The following is a 19,367-nucleotide window of genomic DNA, read 5'->3' on the forward strand; positions in this document are numbered from 1 at the left end:
GTCAAAATGGCAGCTCACATCCAACCATCAACTCGAGGGCAAGGTGGACCAGCCAGCAATGCTTGAGTCCTGAGAATGATTTGTAAAATCCGTATGTCTTCTGTTGCCTAACTGCTCTTCAAACTGATTTGATAATTTACCTTCAGTTTGATTAATTTCACCATCGTTATCAAGGCCCTGTCACATTTCCTGTACTTTGCTGTCATCCTTCCCTCGAGCCATGATAAGGGTCCCACATCCTCAGCAGCCATCAGCCAATCTTCTTAACCGAGGAATCAATTTCTCTCCTTTGCCTTGCAGCTACCGTCCCCTCCTTTCCCTTTTCAGTTGTATGTAATGGATATTTTCCTCTGTGATGCTTTTTTTTTAGATTAGATTACTTACAGTGTGGAAACAGGCCCTTCAGCCCAACAAGTCCACACCGACCCGCCGAAGCACAACCCACCCATACCCCTACATATACCCCTTACCTAACACTACGCGCAATTTAGCATGGCCAATTTACCTGGCCCGCACATCTTTGGACTGTGGGAGGAAACCGGAGCACCCGGAGGAAACCCACGCAGACACAGAGAGAACGTGCAAACTCCACACAGTCAGTCGCCTGAGGTGGGAATTGAACCCCGGTCCCTGGCGCTGTGAGGCAGCAGTGCTAACCACTGTGCCACCGTGATCTATTCCTGTTGACCCCAGCACCCTGTCTCCTTCCCATGGCATCATTCCATTGGAAACGTGATATGTAATGGTAGCCTTTTTAGATCCTCACTCCTTGCCATCAAAATTGCAAACACTGGTCCAGATGATGTCATTTTTCACTACTTACATTCTCGTCCACTATTTGTTGCTTAAAAATACGGGGTAGACCATTTAGGACAGAGATGAGGAGAAACTTCTTCACCCAGAGAGTGGTGGCTGTGTGGAATGCTCTGCCCCAGAGAGCAGTGGAGGCCCAGTCTCTGGATTCATTTAAGAAAGAGTTGGATAGAGCTCTCAAAGATAGTGGAATCAAGGGTTATGGAGATAAGGCAGGAAGAGGATACTAATTAGGAATGATCAGCCCTGATCATATTGAATGGCGGTACAGGCTCGAAGGCTGAATGGCCTACTCCTGCACCTGTTGTCTATTGCTTCATGAGAATATTGCAGAGGTCTGGGTGACTGCTTTGCATCAATCCATGAAGATGGCACTCAGCTTCTGGGAGCATGTCCTTTTAATTCTCCACCACATGGTTTGTGATGAAATCTCTCTTCTTGGGCTACTGCGTTGTTCCAGTGAAACTCAACTTAGAGTTGAGCACCAGTCTTTCTGTTCACCTTTGCAGCATTCACAAATTGACATCAACCATTTTGAGATCATAAGTGGTGACCCACACTGTTTCCTTATCCTTGTTTTGATGCTTCTCTTGCTCTCAGTCAGCAGTCCACACATTTTAAGCACATTCTATTGATTCTTTTCTTGCCCCATCACTGCTCCCTTTGCCCCAGCAAGTCTAATTCTTCTGACATCCAGTCTCTACTGTCTGTCACAGACTTCCCTTTGTTCTTGTCCCACCCACCCTTATCCAAAACCCTTTTAACAGTTCTGACAAAAGATCACAAACCTTAATAGTGTGTGTAGCCGCAGATGCTGCCGAGGTTTTTTTCTGGCACTTACCGATCTTTATTTTCAGATTTCCAGGGTGTGTAGTATTCTACTTTTCCATAGAATGTTCTCCTGTTTACAACTTCAATTGTTTTCTCAAAACCTACTTTTTACAATTCTGCATTGGCTTTCTCAGGCGTAAAGGGGAAATCCTTAGTGCCCCAGTGATTGGTTTATTCTAAGTTTCCATTCTCCGGCATGTCATCTCAAATGCTTGACTCCGAAACATTTGAGTTTATGGGTATAACCTCCAATACCATTACAGGGATGGGAATGTTCTACATAGTGGGAGAAAACAAAACCACATCACGTTCTCCGTTTCTGTTTCAGGAATGGCTATTCTCTCTATTGTGCTGAGCTAATGTCCAACATGAAAGATATTCCCAGCACTGAGCGTATGGTACTGTGCAGCAAGCAGTGGAAGATGTTGTCTCAGAAAGAGAAGGATGCATATCAGAAACGATGTGAACAAGTAAGAAATTTGGCAACTTCTTTTCCAAGTGTTCAAAACTTTTAACCCTTTTAAATCAAATGTGATCAACGATGAGTAATGCTTCATTTTCAGTCTTATTTTGATTTGCTTCCCATTCGTATCAACTCACTGTTCTAGTGAAATTGGCTTTTGTAGTGAAAGCAATAATTAAACAAATTTTATAGCTCTGCCTGTTGGTTCCACTCTATTCAAAGAGTATCTGTGCTTGTTGGGAGAGGGCTTGTTTCAAAACTGGTTGTTTAATGCTGCCTTAACTTGGATTAGAACAGTTGAGACCATGAAATTATCAGATGTTGATACTTAGTCTTGTTTTGTTACCTTCCCACAGAAAAAGAAGGAGTACGAAATTAATCTTCATCGGTTTTTACTGGTAGGTACCATTCTCTTATCTTGTCATATGACTGTGATAGGTGCCAGGAATGGATTCTAGATCCTAATCTGTTCTCTTTCAGTGGTGTATCTTTCAATTACTGTTAGCAAATGGTAGATGGTGGGCTTGCCCCCCCCCCCCCCTTTCTGTACTGAGTTATGATTTCCATGATGGAAAAACATTAAGACTTTTATCCTGTCCGATGGCAGAGCCTCCCTGAGCATGAGCAACAAAGAGTCCTTTCTGAAGAAAAGATGATTGGAATAAACAAAAGAGCTTCAAGCACCTTGAAACAAGGGGGAGTTAAAGGCATCCCATCGCCACCTTCAGATGCCTCAAAGGTGTGTGTTCAATAATTTACTTTTGTTAATAAGTTGGTTTGTGTCTGAGTTGAGTATGTGAATTTTTTTCAGAGCAATGCAGACAACCTTGCACATAACAATGTATCAGTCCATACGTGAACAATTTACGTGTACTCTTGCACTTTTCATGAGTTCACAGATTCTAAAGGTGCAGTCATAAAGGCTGTTTCTTTTGATGGCAGGGAAAAATTAACTTTGGTGATTTGAGTGGCACATGCTGTAGGAGTACTGACAACACTGAGTCAATCATTACTCCCAGCAAAGTACCAATGCTGGGTTGAACTCCTGCAAATCCCCCACTCCCACATTATTGATTGTCAGCAATCTATGGTGTAAAGAATTGACCATCAAATCCGAACACACCCTTAACACCATTTGTACACATTGCACTCAGCCTGCAAGCGCCTAGGTGTTTAGTTTCACTTGTGACACTACTTTTGCTGGGTTTTTTCTCCGTGGAGCGTTGGCTTGTGATTAAGTGGTCCCACGCCATCAAATGATGCAAATTTTTACAGAACCAGTGAGTCACAGTAAGGATGTTTGTCTAAAATTTTAGTGAATAATCTTTGTGTGTGGTTTTGTTTAATTTGGGCTGGAATTTTTTAACACTTTTTTTTGGTGGCACTCCCTGGAATTTATACTGATTTAATGTAGTTATCAGCATTTAGCAAAGGGTTTGATTTGTTTGATCCGTTAGATCACGTTGCTTCTGCTGACATTTTCCATTGCAGTAAGTATATAGAGTTTCACAAACTGCCTCCTGTATCGTTAGGTCTTGTATTTGTTATTGAATTGTCAGCTAATTCCAATGGTCACGCCTGGAGTTTAGAAATTCTTTTTGGGGAGCAGGGGAGCGTCAAGAATAGATAGAGGAGGAGGGAAAGAATCTGTTGTTATGAATCTTTAATTTTCTCCAGGTTTCAATGTGTTGGCTTGCAAAAATGCTGTTGTTCTGCATTTATGTTTCTTCCTATTTTTTTAAGTAGGTTACTTCCTGTGCTTAAGATTCTTTACCCTGTGAAATCACTCACTAAATGTCTTTTCCTGTCTCATACAATTTATCTGAATCAACAGCTGACTGCATTTAGGATGTTTTCAGTGGCTTTGCTCTTGGGGGAGTTTTCTGGATATGGCCCGAATTGATGATGGGAAGTCATTGGCAGCTTTAGGTGATGCTGCATTGCTGTGTTAGTATTTAAACTGAATGACACGCTGAATTAGCTCCTGTGTGTTCCTCATCTAAAGGAAATGTTTATGGCAAGAATGTGAGTCTTGTAAAGTTTAACACTGATATAGAAATTATTACAGCTAAATAGATGGTGATCTTATGTGCGCTGTGGTGCAAAGGCTGATTGTTGTGCACTGCATGTGTGTTGGGATCTCTTAGTGTGCTTACTATCAGACTCCCACACTTTTTTTCGAAAGACTTGAAATGTGAAAATGCTCCAAATGATTATGTCTGTTGCTGATACTTGGCTGAATTTGCCTTCATTATCTGATTGAAAATCTGTGCTTGCACCTTTTTTAAATGTTTTGAAATAGCATTTTTTATTATTGGCTTTAATAACGTGTATTGAATAGCATCTGGATTGCACTGGCTTCTTTTTCAGGTTTTCTGTATTTGGGGTGACACTCCAGATTCTCCGATCTGTGTTGCCATAGTGGAGCTGATCATTCCCACAGAATTCTGTTCAGTGGCTTTTACCTCACCAACCGTTCCTGCAACATCATACATTCCTTCCTTTGCTGTTTCTGTAGATCTGTCATAACCTGCTTATTGCCACTGCTCTTCTGATATTTGCTCCAAATTCATGTTCTGATTATTTGAGTAACATATTGAGCTGCTGTTTTCTGTCTCAGTCATTTGACCCATGAGTGTTCATTTTGTCAACTTACTCACTTGGTCTCCTTTCTGACTGAACTAGTTTGGAGCCTTTAAATGACAACTTTATGTGCAGTTCTTTAAGCTCAAAATATATCTGTGCATATAATATCATTAATATACAATCAGCAAAATAAAAAACAACAAAAAGCCATTCATTCATAATGCGATTTCAATTCCAAGGCAGTGATGCCTGAGAGCATACAGTTGTACATCACTGTTGAGCTTAGAACAAATGTTCGAGAAATCAGCATTCCTGGCAACATGTGTAAAGCAATTTTTTTTTAATTGATGTTCTCTTTACAGGTATGTTGCCGGACCTGCTGAGTTTCTCCAGCATTTTCTGGATTTGTTTCAGGTTTCCAACATACTCAGGGTTTTGCTTTTATTGAAAGAAAATGCTTGCCTGATGTCCAAAGAATTTTCAGTACAGAGGCTTTTCTTTGGTGTTGGCGAATCTCTTCTTCCTATTGTGGACCTCTTGCTGGCAGTGTGCTGCACGTACTTTGGCCTAACATGCTTTCCAGCAGCAAGCTCTGCAATGCTTAGGGAGCATGGAAATTAGGAGCCGTGTGGAACTGAAGTTTAAATATGATGTTTCAACATTACTACAGATGCTCTCTTTAGTTTGGGGATGATGCCTTCGTCTTCAGGTTTGATAATTTCTGGTGACCTACACAAAGTTCTTCTGACAATTTGTATGTCTTTGATTTGGGGCTACTGAACAGAATCTTTATGCCCTTTGATCAGGATATTCCCGGAATCCTAATTTTAAAACTGCTTTAAAGATACTTCACAGAGGTTCATCCATACATTACATTCACGTCTGTCTCTCATCTGTGTCCCGTAGCTCATAGTGTGATGATCTTGGTTATGCCATCATGAAATGATTTGAAAATTAATTTCAAAATGGTTGTTATTGATACATTTATAATACTCTTCTAGATGCTTTCGACGCTTTATGGTGTGTATTTATGAGCATTGGTATATATCTGTACATATATCTCAAATTCTGGTGTGTGCTGTAGACTGACGATAATCTGGTTCATTTTCCATTCCTAAACTGTGCTTTAGGTATTGCTTTAATTATGCAATCTGTATATCTAATTCTTACCTATGCTGTCTTCATTGTCAAATGAAGTGCTTAAAGCTAGGGCATCAGGAGTGGGAGAAATGGGAAGTAATAAGTTTGCAGACTCTTGAGTGGTAGCATGGTAATTCCTGTACCAACCAAATGTCAGTGGATGAGACTTGCACCCATTGCTGTTTTCCTAAAAAAAAGGCCATTGGGTGGGATAGCATTCAAGTCCAGTTGTGTTTTGTCAGCTTACTGTAAACTGCTACCTTTCATTTTTCTGCTGTATTTTTCTGATCATGATTTGTTTGTTTTTCTCACTGCCTTCAATGGTGTTAATTCCAGATAATTGAGATGATGTATCATGGTTCAGAATGTCTTTTCACTGGCACATCTCCAAGCAGAAGGGAGTGCTTCATTAACAAGTGGCTAGAAAAAAAATGTTTAAAAATGTCAAACTACTGTAATGGCTGAGAAGTTGCACGTAATTGGAATGAACCGATCACTTCTCAGGTCACCAAGAGGCCGCTACCTCTCTTGTACTATGGTTCAATGTTCAGCTGAATAAATATCTGAAGAGCCTTAATAAATAAGTACCCAAACAGTTTGGTAAATGTGTGACTTTTTTCTGTGGTGTGGTCTCTAATTTACTGAACAATCTTGTCCTTGCCCCAACAGTTTGTGTGCTGAAGTATTGGCTGGGTATTATTATCTTCAAGTGCGAAGATGACATGCAGGCATTATTCCAAAGTCACAGTTGTATATGTTGACCGTTTGACACGGTGCACTCAGTTGTGATCATGAATCTGCCTCTTGCTGCAGAGTTGTGGCTTTACAGAATTTAGTTAAAATCTCCACAGCCCAATGCACCTATTATTTTACAGGGAATTCTTTTGTGTCCAAAGCTTCATGATGTTGCTTGATGTAGAACTTCTATGCATTATCTGTTTATTATTTTTGAAAAGGTCACTAGGCAATCTAAGGGAGAGAATGAAAATGGTTTTGCGTAATGCTGTCCCTAGAGTCAACTGAGTGGAATTGGCAAGGGGACAAGAGACAACAGGAAATCTTGAAGCTGAATCGAAAGTTACTTTTAGACACTTGGGGCAGGTCTTAACGCATTCTTATTGTGCATCAGAAGTGGAGGTAAACTTTTTACCACATGGGACCCTTTGCAGAGAAAGGGGTTTCAGGTGCAAGGATTGTGTAAGGCCTGGCAGCTTGAAGGTAGAATGGGAAAGGAAGTGGAAGACCAGCTGCCAGAATGAGCACATGGTTAAAGGGTCTCTTCTCACATTTATTATCAGACTACTTCTGACAAACCAAAGCGTCCGATCTCTGCCATGTTCATTTTCTCGGAAGAGAAGCGCAAGAAGTTGCAGGAGGAGGAGCCAGAGCTGTCGGAGAGTGAACTGACAAGAAAATTGGCCAGGATGTGGACTGAGCTGTCTGAGAAGAAAAAGGTAAAAATTATTTGGCTGATAGATACAATATGAAGATCTAGGCAAGGGCAGGCTACAGTATAATATTTACCAGTCTAATATTTGTGTTCAGACTGGAGAACAGCGCATTATATACTTGGTGAAAGAGTTTAGTCAGTAATGAATAAAATGTTTTTGAGTTGTGTGTGTTAGTTATTTCTAGATCTTAAAATTCATGGCCCAGGTTTTAAAAGGCAATGGGTGCAGGTTGGCCTTTTGGAAGGCAGAATCCACTGGTATTTTAGATGCACTCCTTGAATGGATTGAAACAGCACAGTTGTGTTTGAAGCCCTTGAAATGGTGATTGAACCAAATGTTCTGTATGTCACTATGGAGTTGGTTAATTCCATAATGTATGCACCCCATTCCAAAACTAAAGCTTTACATTTGTGATCTGTAGCTCATACCTAAATTTGAGATATCAGTAAATGGTACTGTGGTCCAAAGTTAACAGTTGGTAGAACTAACAGCAAGTAGGCAATCGGTGTGAACTGAAAATCGTCATCCCCTATTTTAATCAAAATCTGAATCTTAGCTCTGGAATGGAGGAACTATCTCTTGCATTTGTGTTCCATTCTTTCCAGCCATCTTTAAAAGGAAGACAAATTCCGATGGATATTTGTTCCTTACGGAGCTCCTATATATTTTCAGTGTTGTGTCTTGGAGCAAGACTTTATTTTTACTACTTATGACTGCAGCTTTTATCTCAACAATAATCTGGTGCATAGGCATGTAACTATGTCAGAGGGGCATTTTCAATGAATTATTTCCTCTGTATGGACAGTTTCCATATCCTTCCTTAGGAAGGATAAGTGTTTCAATGCATCTGTCTTGTGGAAGACAGCAGTTATACTCCTGTATAGGAATTTAAGTGCTGTGATGCTTTGTTGTTCCTCCTTTTATATCCAGTCTGTCTGTTAAGCTTTCTCAATTATATTCTAAATTTCCCTGGGCATCCTTTTGTGCTGCTCTTCACACTACAATGTGTTCAGACTTCACCTGAGATGTTGTCTTGCCCAAACAATAGGAATTGTATGTTCCTCTCTCATTTAAAAGGTCTAGTCATTGGAACACCTTTTTATTTCTGCTTGTTGTGTAATATTGCATAGTGTACGTTGTGACATGACTGATTTGAATTGGTTTACATTTTTTGACATATGCAGTTGTTAACAGTTGTCTCATCCAAGTGTTCTGATTTAGGGAAATAGTATTTTTTACTTCATCCTAGCTTATATCAGCTAGTGCCATAATCAACCTTGGAGGAATTCTCCACCTTGCAGCTTACAGTGCAAGGTTCCTGCAGTTGGTCAGTGAGTGAGTGTGTTGTGTGCTAAGGTTTGACTGATTTCGATAAGATACTGTATTAGCTAATGTGAGGTGTTGCACTGCACTCAGTGTCTCTGGAATGGAGCAGGATATTTAAATTTTGGTTTCTGATATATTTCCAATTGGCCCTTCTGGAAGCTGCTTGTATAGAAACTGAAATGCTACGGTGCTTCAAAGGCCATCTTATAGTCTTATGACATATCTGACACAATCTATGAACCAACACTCCCTAACTCGAATGTTTGCAAGAGCTTTGAGAGGATAATTTTCTTATTGGTTGCTGGCCTGCCCTATGATGGGGAAGTGAAAGATTTGCTGCTTTGAACCAGGGTGATGAGCAAAATTCCTGTTAAGTGCTATGTATGGCTGTCTTCATTTTCGTAATAATCCCGTCTGTACAGATTAAGGTTACGACCACAGTCAATGCAAGCCGTTAACTGAAGTCCGTCATCAAACTTCTGAATCAATACCTGGAATAGAAAATCATTCAGCCAGCAGTTTGTGGTTTGAATCATGCTTTTCGAAATGTGTGTTTGCATTTGATTTTTCTGCTGACTGGATGATTCTTACTACTGAGGCTATTACACAGGTTCATTTCTTGTGAAAGTGAGAGAGGTTTCTGATATGGTTCCATGTTGTTTGTGCCTCTGTAATTAGACAGCCGTGTATTAGATGAGCATGTGCCTCATGGGTTACAGGTTATACTTGAGTGGATTCTGCTCCAGTAAGGAGCATTCAGTCTTGCACTTGTAATGTGGCTAAAGAGTAGCTCATGCAAAAATCTCATTTGGCACGCAGCAACCCTGAGGAGGTTCAGTTTGCCCCATTTGTTGGGTGTGTAGGTGCTCTTACGCTTGAAACTGGCATTAAAATTAATTCTGCGTGTCTTTTTCCTCCCACTTCTCTCCTTGTATTGTGTCAGGAGATGTTGGATGGTGATTTTAGTTGTGATATTGTTTACTTGGATCTTTAGCATGGTAATTCTCAATGCTGTCTGCTTACCCTGCATGGCTGTTTTGATGGTTCAGTTTGACATGAATTCAAGAATTCGATGATTCAACCAGGTCTCATTACTGAGTCATACCTTTCCAAGTCTTGTTTCTAGTCTTCAAGCAACTTGAAAGGGTTCTGAAAAGATTTACAAGCATGTTGCCAGGGTTGGAGGATTTGAGCTACAGGGAGAGGCTGAACAGGCCTAGCTAGGGCTGTTTTGCCTGGAGCATCGAGGCTGAGGGGTGACTTTGTAGAGGTTTACAAAGTTATGAGGTGCATGGATAGGGTAAATAGACAAAGTCTTTTCCCTGGGCTGGGGGAGTCCAGAACTAGAGGGCATAGGTTTAGGGTGAGAGGGGAAAGATATAAGAAGAGACCTAAGAGGCAACTTTTTCATGCAGATGGTGGTACGTGTATGGAATGAGCTGCCAGAGGACGTGATGGTACAATTGCAACATTTAAAAGGCATTTGGATGGGTATATGAATTGGAAGGGTTTGGAGGGATATGGGTCGGGTGCTGGTGAGTGGGACTAGATTGGGTTGGGATATCTGGATGGGTTGGACCGAAGGGTCTATTTCCATGCTGTACATCTCTATGACTCTATTGTCTAAATCTTGCAATGATGACCATACTTAGCTTTTGAAGGACATGTTAAACGTTTCTACTTCTGGTTATTTGAGTCTGTTTGAGGCTGTATTTGCGTATTCTGGAAAGAGTTCGTACAATGTGGAAAATAAGCTTCTATATACATGGTGTTCTTTTGATTGCCAAAAGCATTGTAGGAATGTAGAATTATTCATTAGAAGGGCTACCTGATCATTTATTTGTGGAGACTGAATGTTGTCTGAAGATATAGGATCATATTGCAGTCACTGCTTTAACCTCCCAGCAGATGGTAGCTCTGATCTAACTGTAGATTGCGTTGTATTCGGTGGCCTGGTTGGGTTGTTTAATGGAAGGCGATGTATTTTGAAGGATCTAAAATGATGTTTTTGCTGCAACAGGAGAAGTATCGGCGCATGGAAGCAGCGGCAAAGGCCGAATCGGAACAGAAAAAACAGAGCTATGGAAAAGACGGAAAAGGCTCTGCTATGCGAGGGAAGCTGCCTGAGCCACCCAAGACTGCAGGAGAGATCTGGCAGCAGAATGTGATTGGAGATTATTTGGCCAAGTACAGGGTATGCACTGGGGTAGTTGAAAGAGAGGAAATGAGCACTTGGAATGGAGGAGATGGGATAGGATAAGAATTAAGCTCCACAAGGACAGGATTGCGAGAATGGCAGATACTCTCCCGATCGTATGAGATAATCTAAGTGCAAGCTTTTCAAATGGTTCAGTTTTTGGCTGCACATTTGTTTTCCAACTTGTAAGAATTTTTTTTTGCTTTTGTGAATGCTAACTTGAAATATTATGGAGTGGCCACGTTAGCTCTGCTTGATATGTTCCATATGTTTTTCATACCCCAGAGGAGATCTATCCACAGCAGTGTACTCTATCCTGTGGATTTTTTTTTTTGGCTTCCTCCTCCTCCTCCTCATTTCCTGCACCAAGCAGCATATGTTTTGCTGAATTTGTTCCAAAATCCACGCTGTAGTGCTTCAGCTTTTTGTTACTCATTAAAACTGATTTCTGCAGCTTCACACAATACCTAAGGATTAATGAGCACTGTAGCAGTTCTATGCTGTGTGGTTTATACCCTTCGATTACAGTAACTTTGTTTATTCTTGCTTTCTTCGCTGTATGTCAGTTTTCATTTGAAAACTTTTAAGTTTGCTTTTTAAGGTCTGGCAGCTGATAAGCAAAGTTTTTGTTTTCATTTCTGAAACTACCTTGTTCAACCCATCACATGTATAAATCTCCATCAACAAATAGGGGAAAACCCTTTTAGATTAGATTAGATTACTTGCAGTGTGGAAACAGGCCCTTCGGCCCAACAAGTCCACACTGACAGTCTGAAGAGCAACCCACCCAGACCCATTCCCCTACACCTTACACTAACACTAACAATTTGGACTGTGGGGGGAAACCAGAGCATCCGGATGAAACCCACACAGACACAGGGCGAATGTGCAAACTCCACACAGTTGCCTGAGGCGGGGATTGAACCGGGTCTCTGGCGCTGTAAGGCAGCAGTGCTAACCACAGAGTCACCATGCAGCCCGAATCTGAGCAGGTATTTTTGTTAGGCCAGTGTGACCTTTGCTGTTTATCCACATTCCTCCTCAACACCAGAATACACTCTGACCTTGCTCATTTCCTGTTGTCTGCAGAAGTTCTAATGATCGAAGTGTTTCCTGGCTATTGAGGCAATTAATTTGGACTGGGAAAGAGTCCATTAATCAGCATTGAATACATGTCCATTAATCAGCATTGCGGGATATTTTCTGTTTTTAAAACGTTTCAGCGAGTCTTGAATTCTTCAGCAGCCAATCAATATGATGAAACACGTTCCCAAACCCAGCAATGCGACGGACCAATTTGTCACGTGGAGATTTTTATGGTCACTGTGTCTGTGTAAAGCGTCTTCTTATTCTGGTTCTTAGGGTGTTGTCAATAGCTAGCTCTAGATCTGCAATGACCCAGGAAAGTGGAAACAAGGTTGCAATTCTGCATCTGTTCAAAATGCACCTCAGACCCAAAAAATCTTCTGGTTAAAAGATTGCTCCTGGTTAGCCATACTGATCCACGGACTAGTTTAATTAAAAGGCTGAAGATTATTTCATTGTATTTATGTTCTGCCATGAATTGATTCTGGAGCAGCCACTGCCAGGAATTGGCTGACAGTTTTGCCTTTAATATAAAAGCACCTGCAGGGCTCCTGCGAGTTTCTGAGGGGACCCAAGCACTCGCCATAGTTTTCTTGTTGCTTAGACTCTATTATTTACCTCAGACTTGTAAGTTGTAGCCTGCTGAACTGCTAACACAATGTGTTTTTTAGTTAACCGAGCCCAGCGTTTGATTATATTGGAACATACCTCTAGCAAGTACCTCAGTCATTTTCTGTAGTGCCAGTATTTTGTAAAGCCTGTATTATTTCCCTGAAGGTTGATCTGAGGAATTATTAAATTAATTTCCATTTCCAGCTTTGGTATGATATTTGCAAGAAAGTTTCACCTGGACAAGTTGGATTCCAAAGTGAAACCTGTCTTGATAGACTATAATTTTGTTTTTGCAATTTGATTACTACGGTTGTCAGTCAATGAAAATATTTGCAAACGACTGCTTTTAAGACAATTTTGAAAGATTTTATCTTTAGAGACACAACCCCAGTGAAGTGCCACTCCTGCCTTCACTTTAAAATACCTTGGTTGACTGAAAGAGGTCGCAAGTGTTCGATTTCAGCAACTTTCTGCACTTTCATCAGATGTGATTCTCTTTGTCTCTAGAGACATATAGACAGGGTACTTTTCTGCCTTTGAATATTTTGAAGCTGCTAAAATGGATTAAGGTATTTCTACAGCTCTTCTGATCTGGAGACTGTCAAAAACTGAACTGCCGTTCTGGCGTAGGCCTTGTTTGCCAAACTCAACCTGTAGATCCTTTTAAACAAAAACTCAAGTTAACAAAAGCAGCAGTTATCTGACCAAATAGATTTATTGAGTCATGTAACTTAAGTTATATGACGCTGCTTTGATATAAATTGCATTTTGGTTATTTTTTTTCCCAAAGGTTGTTAATCATAAAACAAACTGTAGCAAACCCAATCTCTGCCTACATTTTTTGTGCTGCTCTGGTCATGCTCATGCTGCAAACGAAACACATAGGTTACAGTCTCTGTTTGTGATGTCTCTAGTTTTAGATTCTTGGCTACATACCAGGTTTCTGCCCTATATCCAGATATTCAAAGGTGAATAATCACAGCCTAGCCTGAAACTGATCTCTTGATTTTAACATTTCATATACTGTCACGATGAGCTAAACTGGAGAATTCGTATCAGTGGCCAACACACTGATGAACATTGTTTGGCAGCAGCCATAGCTATCATCCTTCCTCAAATCTGTTTTTTCATTCCAATAAACTATTCAATCTGATGAATAATACTTCAGATTGGATGCACACGTTTATAACATATTGTTGCTTAGAGACGAGGTTACACGTTCCATGAAAGTTTTTCACCGCGATCACCAGGTGAGCCAGCGTTCTGGAAGACTTGCGACCATAGACTGAAAACAATTGGTTTCTTTACTAGTGTATCAGATGCTTAAGTCTGATTTCTTGTTTTCCTCTACAACTGTTCTTGCATTTGGAACTGTTCAGCCTGCAAAGCAGGACATTGGATGTCATTAATATGACGTGCATGATCGCACATCTTTGTGTCCAACCTACTCAGCATTTGTACAATCTACAGTGCTGCCTTCTACGCACTTTGCATAGTGCAATCCCTTCCAGCCTCAGCCAATGTTCTGGAGGGTTAATATCCCACCCTCGCTTTTTGATAGACACACCAGTTATGCCCAATAAATTCTTTTGGGATTTGTTTAATCTATACTCCAGTGAATTGATGGAGGTGGAGCATTGCAGACACATTTAGTAGCGCATGCTATCAGATTGATTGTAATCTGAATGAGTCTTGACGTTGCAAAAATGCTGGGCTTCACGGTGTGTTTTTTTTTTGTTTTTTTTAGAATGACCGCACTAAAGCTGTCAGAACGATGGAGGCTACTTGGAGTGCAATGGAGAAAAAGGAGAAATTAATGTGGATTAAAAAAGCAGCTGAGGATCAAAAGCGATATGAGGTACTTTCCTCTCTGTTCGTCTTAACAGCAAGTTCAGTACCAAGAAGACTTACTCTTGACTGACCTAAGAATCGAACTACTTGCTGTTCATCATCAACCAGTTTAGTAGCAAGTTTCTAACTTCAATACTTGTGTTTCTGCAAATGTGTGTTGCAGTTATTGTGTTGTGTTCAGTGAAGCAAATATGAAGTGTCCGTGCTTTACAACAACATCACCTCTTGTATACTAAGTTCAAAAAAAGCATCTCTTCATAAGCTGAAAGTTTAACATTGAGCTCTTAAGCATCATGTGGAATCAGATGGAGCTGCCTCAGTCCAGTAACTTAGACCTTAACATGTGCAGTCTCCAGCCACATGGATGCCAACGTATATGTACAGTGCAGTGGATGGATGTTGAAGTCAATAGCTAGTTCTAGTCTTAATTTGTTAGGTCATGAGTTTTATTCTGCATCTGATTGACAACCTCACTTAACTCAAATGCTTGATACAGTAGTGAGGAAATGCTGTGGATGTTTTGGTAACAGTTTTACCAAGAAAAACTAGCTGATCAATGTTTATAGTATAAGAAACATTTCAGTTCTGGTATTGTACATCGGTAAGGAGAATAAGAGCACTCTCTCTTTGAATTGAGTTCATTTATTAACTGAAGTTAAGGCAAGTACAAGGTGAGTAAGTAAATAATAATCAAAAACGTAGCTCTCATGAAATGTGCAACAGAGTAAAAGTCTGTTTGACTGAGGACCTTCAAGTAACTATTTTAGAGATGAGACACCATCAGCATAAGTAGCATCAAAGCAGAAGATTGGGAATGCCATTCATATTCAAGATGTTGGACTGGGGTGGGCAAAGTTTAAAAGCCTCACAACACCAAATTATAGTCCAACAGGTTTATTTGGAAATAAGCTTTTGGAGTGCTACTCCTTTGTCAGGCTCCTCCTCACGAAGGAGCAGCGCTCCAAAAAGTTTATATTTCCAAATAAACCTGTTGGACTACAACCTAGTGTTGTGTGATTTTTAACTTTTTTTCATATTCGATGTCAAGTGACAACATTTATTTGACAGTTGCATTTCATTTGGCTCATTAAGGTAATATTGACTTGGAATTATTCACATTTTTTCAAGATTATGGTTTCGACTTGGCTGTGTATTTTTGTGCCTATTTTAAACATAATTTGTGCAGTTCTTGTCCATTTATTTCCAATCTATTGGAAAAATCAAGTAGGGAGAAAATGCCAAATAATGCAATAGAAGTCTGGTCCTATTTTTCCATGTTGGCTTCATCCCAGTGCAGTACTGGCAGCATTTGGTTGGTTCCATAAAGCAGTCCTGTCATTCAAAGGAGCCAGCTACTCTGTATCAGTCCTAGTATAGAAATTATAGGGACAGATTGTAGTTCAGTGCTTTCTCTTTGAAGCAACCTGATGCTATTGCAATACTGTAATATGGAGAAATGGAGCATTCTATAAGGAAATCATGTGTTAAAAATATTTTTGACTGAATGGCCAATAATACTGTCTTAGTTTGTACTGCTGTCAATCAAAATAATAGTCAACATCTCAGAAATGCCGGTGCTTGGTTCAGTGATGTCAGACCAGCCAATGAGGACAGGGAGAGATGGACTCTTTGTGATTTCACATGAGGTGGAATCTAATTGGCTGTTAGAATTGCCTTGCTGCTTTGTGAAAGAAAATGGGATCGCACAATACATTTCTTCACATCTTGATACTGCTGTTAATCTGAAAAATGCATTTCTCCTTCCAATTAACTTAAGGTTTTAGCAGATTTGTATTAGTCTCTTACAAGTTTAGTGGTATCAGTAATATGTTCAATGATGTCAAGAGCATTCCTGGTTAAAGACGTATTTGAGCACGATTAATCCATATGACAAAATAGACTGTCGAAAGTCAGTCATGGCCATCATGCCACTATATTTTGGATACAAAACCTAATTGTCCTACTGGTTTCTCACTAGTATTCATTCCATACACATTTCACTAACAATCTGCATACCTCTATCACTCATAACATTATAACACCAAAACATTAATTGGAGCAGCATCCCGAAGTATTTGTCTGTCTTACTCAAGCAACATGTTTGACTGGTCTGGGCAGCTGGTGTGCTGTACAAGAGCGGTGTCCTTTGGCTTAAGCCTCATTAACAAAGTAAAGGTACATTTCCTGTAGGTGCTGCTGAATGGCATTATGAGGAAATTTCCTCCATACTGCCTCTCTAGGGATTACAATTGATTAAAAATACAAGTATATTTTTTAGCTGTTTCTTTTTTCCCCCACAAAGTCTAAGTTGTACTCAAAATATAGTAGCACCAAACCATTAAGACTTTCGTCTCCCAGTGTTAGGAAGGATATTATTAGGTTGGAGATGGTTCAGGAGAGATTTACTAGGATGTTGCTGGATATAGAAGGTTTAAGTTATAAAGAAAGGCGGGGATTTTTTTCACTGGAGCAAAGGAAGTTCATAAAACCACGAGGGGTATAGGTAGGCGTCCTATCCCTAGGGTGGGAGATTTCAAGACAGGGAGCACATTATAAAGGTGAAAGACAGATTTTAAAAAAGACGGGCAATTTTTTTTAAACCACAGTGTGGTTCATGTATGGAATGAATTTCCTGAGGAATTGGTGGATGTGGGCACAATTACAATGTTTAAATGGTACTTGGATGAGTACATAAATAGGTGGTGTTTGGAGGGATATGGGTCAACAAAAGGTAAGGACGAGCTTAGTTTGGGACTATATTCAGCACAGGACTATCGCATCTCCATCGCCCATCCTCCAAGTCCCTCCTCCCTACCTTTTATCTTAGCCTGCTGGATACATTTTCCTCATTCCTGAAGAAGGGCTTATGCCCGAAACGTCGAATCTCCTGCTCCTTGGATGCTGCCTGACCTGCGCTTTTCCAGCAACACATTTTCAGCTCTATATTCAGCATAGACTGGTTTGACCGAGGCTTCTGTTTCTGTGCTGTATGACTCCATGTGCAAACTGGATTAGAACAGGATTGGCTCCACAAGAAGCTCTCTGTGGTGGAAAGACTATTTATCTACCATCTACGTCCCAGCATATGGTTGGATGGCAAATTAAAAGTGGCTGCAAGAACTATCACATCCTCGGCCAGGTTCCTGTTTTTGCCCAGCTGATGCACACTTTCGGAGGCTCTCATTTGATAATCAGCAGCAGCAAAAGCACTTGGTCGTATTTCCCATTTCTTCCCTATCCCTTACCCAAACTTGGGCCAAATGTTTCAGAATTGCTACTGTGCCATTTCTTTTACTGCACCCAGACATCATTGTGCACTGGGAAAAGGTGATTTTTTTGATCGATGGTCAAAGCATGAAAAAGATAGAAGTGTTCACTGCCTCACTGTCTATTACTTTTATTACTGACACTTTCTATTTTATAAATATTATTTTGTATTTCAGAAAGAATTAAGTGAAATCCGAACACCAGCAGCCAACACAAACAAGAAAATGAAATTTGAAGGGGAACCAAAAAAGCCACCCATGTATGTATCTTCATTTAGTATTCTGTCATTGGGTGTGAATTAGACTTAAGCCCTGAAATACTTCGCAAATTCTTGCGGGATGCCTATAATTAACTCAATCACAATGATAAATTATGAACTTTGTTTGATACCTGTATTCTTTAAAAATAAACATTGTAATCGAGTAGAATCAGAAGTGACATATGAGAAGATTGTTTTATGGTCAGAACCAGAGTAAACAAAGAATTAAGGGGCATTGCTGAAGATAGTGTGATGTAGCAAATTATTTTCCTGCATCACTTGGGAGTCTTGTGAAGCTTTGACTATTTTACCAGTTCTGCTTTAAATGCTGATGGATTTAAATAAAATTTCAGAAAACTGTATAGTATATTTTGCAGAAATTCTCATGTGTGGTAACTAATTTATCAGTGTGTGAGGGGAAACAAATAACAAATGTTTCACAACACCCTTCTGCTTTTCAAGATGCAATTTATCTAAAATATTCGCTCTTATGAGTTTATATTGGCCAGTTGTGCTGAGAAAGGTTTATAATGACTGCTATTTCAGGAATGGTTACCAGAAATTTTCCCAGGAACTCCTCACAGGCGGTGAGTTGAACCATCTGAATCTGAAGGACCGGATGGTAGAGATTGGTAAAAGATGGCGGAAAGTCACCCAGGCTCAGAAGGACCGTTATAAGAAAATGGCAGAAGAACAGCAAAGCCAATACAAAATCAATCTAGAAGCCTGGCTTAAGGTAGGTAGCCTGCACTATAGACTAAAATAGGAGGGGTTTTAGTTAGAGAGTTTGGATCCATTACCAGTTGAAGATTTATCTTTCACCAGTCTGTGAATGGGCTTCTGACTGAATAGATTTAAGAGCAACTAGCTTCTACATCCAATCATTGACCTGATAGCAGGCATTACTAGTTTCTATTTGGCCAGCCTTTGGTTATCTTCCTTTACCACCGGCCTTATTAACCCAATATCATACAGAATTCAAACTAAAAACTGTTCAAAATACTCAATAGGTCTGGCAGCATCTGTAATAAGAGAAACAGAGTGAATGTTAGTCCAATAGAGTTCATCTTGTCTCTGCTACTGCCGTGCCATGCCTAACTGAGGCTTCCCTCAGTAACCTTTCCTAATGAACTTTGAGTATCTTTTTCTTATTTAGGGGATCATTCCTATAAGCAATTTCGGTGTATTTTCCAAAGTATGCAAGTATCTAGAATTTCGGAGACCGGTATTGGACCACATCCCGATATGAGATGATCAGTGTATCATCAAGCCTGACATCACCTCTTGTGGATTTGCACTCCACTGTTCTAATTAAACATTCAAATTGTCTTCATTCATTCTTTAGCTGCTTTTTTTTCCACAATGAAAGAAATGTATCATCACAATCATTCATTTTCACTAGTTTATCTCTACTATTTTCATTTTTTAAATATACAATACTTTAAAGTTCAGTGGTGAGAAACGTATTTGCCATTTGGTTGTCCA

At 40.0% G+C, this 19,367-nt stretch overlaps 1 protein-coding gene across 9 annotated transcripts in view; it reads left to right on the forward strand.

The window, feature by feature from the left end:
• The window catches only part of LOC132830992 (nucleolar transcription factor 1-like), a 67,798-nt gene that overhangs the window by 38,363 nt on the left and 10,068 nt on the right, over positions 1–19,367 (forward strand). For 4 of the 9 annotated variants that reach the window (XM_060848991.1, XM_060848992.1, XM_060848990.1 and 1 more), the window contains exons 10-17: positions 1,973–2,114; positions 2,464–2,505; positions 2,715–2,846; positions 7,132–7,287; positions 10,631–10,804; positions 14,253–14,363; positions 17,800–17,882; positions 18,429–18,618. In XM_060848991.1, the coding sequence (XP_060704974.1) occupies positions 1,973–2,114; positions 2,464–2,505; positions 2,715–2,846; positions 7,132–7,287; positions 10,631–10,804; positions 14,253–14,363; positions 17,800–17,882; positions 18,429–18,618 (1,030 nt within the window). The remainder of the gene's footprint in view (positions 1–1,972; positions 2,115–2,463; positions 2,506–2,714; positions 2,847–7,131; positions 7,288–10,630; positions 10,805–14,252; positions 14,364–17,799; positions 17,883–18,428; positions 18,619–19,367) is intronic. The other 5 variants (XM_060848994.1, XM_060848995.1, XM_060848996.1 and 2 more) reach the window with 5 other exon arrangements.

This window comes from Hemiscyllium ocellatum, chromosome 32 (assembly GCF_020745735.1).
Source record: "Hemiscyllium ocellatum isolate sHemOce1 chromosome 32, sHemOce1.pat.X.cur, whole genome shotgun sequence".
In the NCBI taxonomy this organism is placed as follows: Eukaryota; Metazoa; Chordata; class Chondrichthyes; order Orectolobiformes; family Hemiscylliidae; genus Hemiscyllium; species Hemiscyllium ocellatum.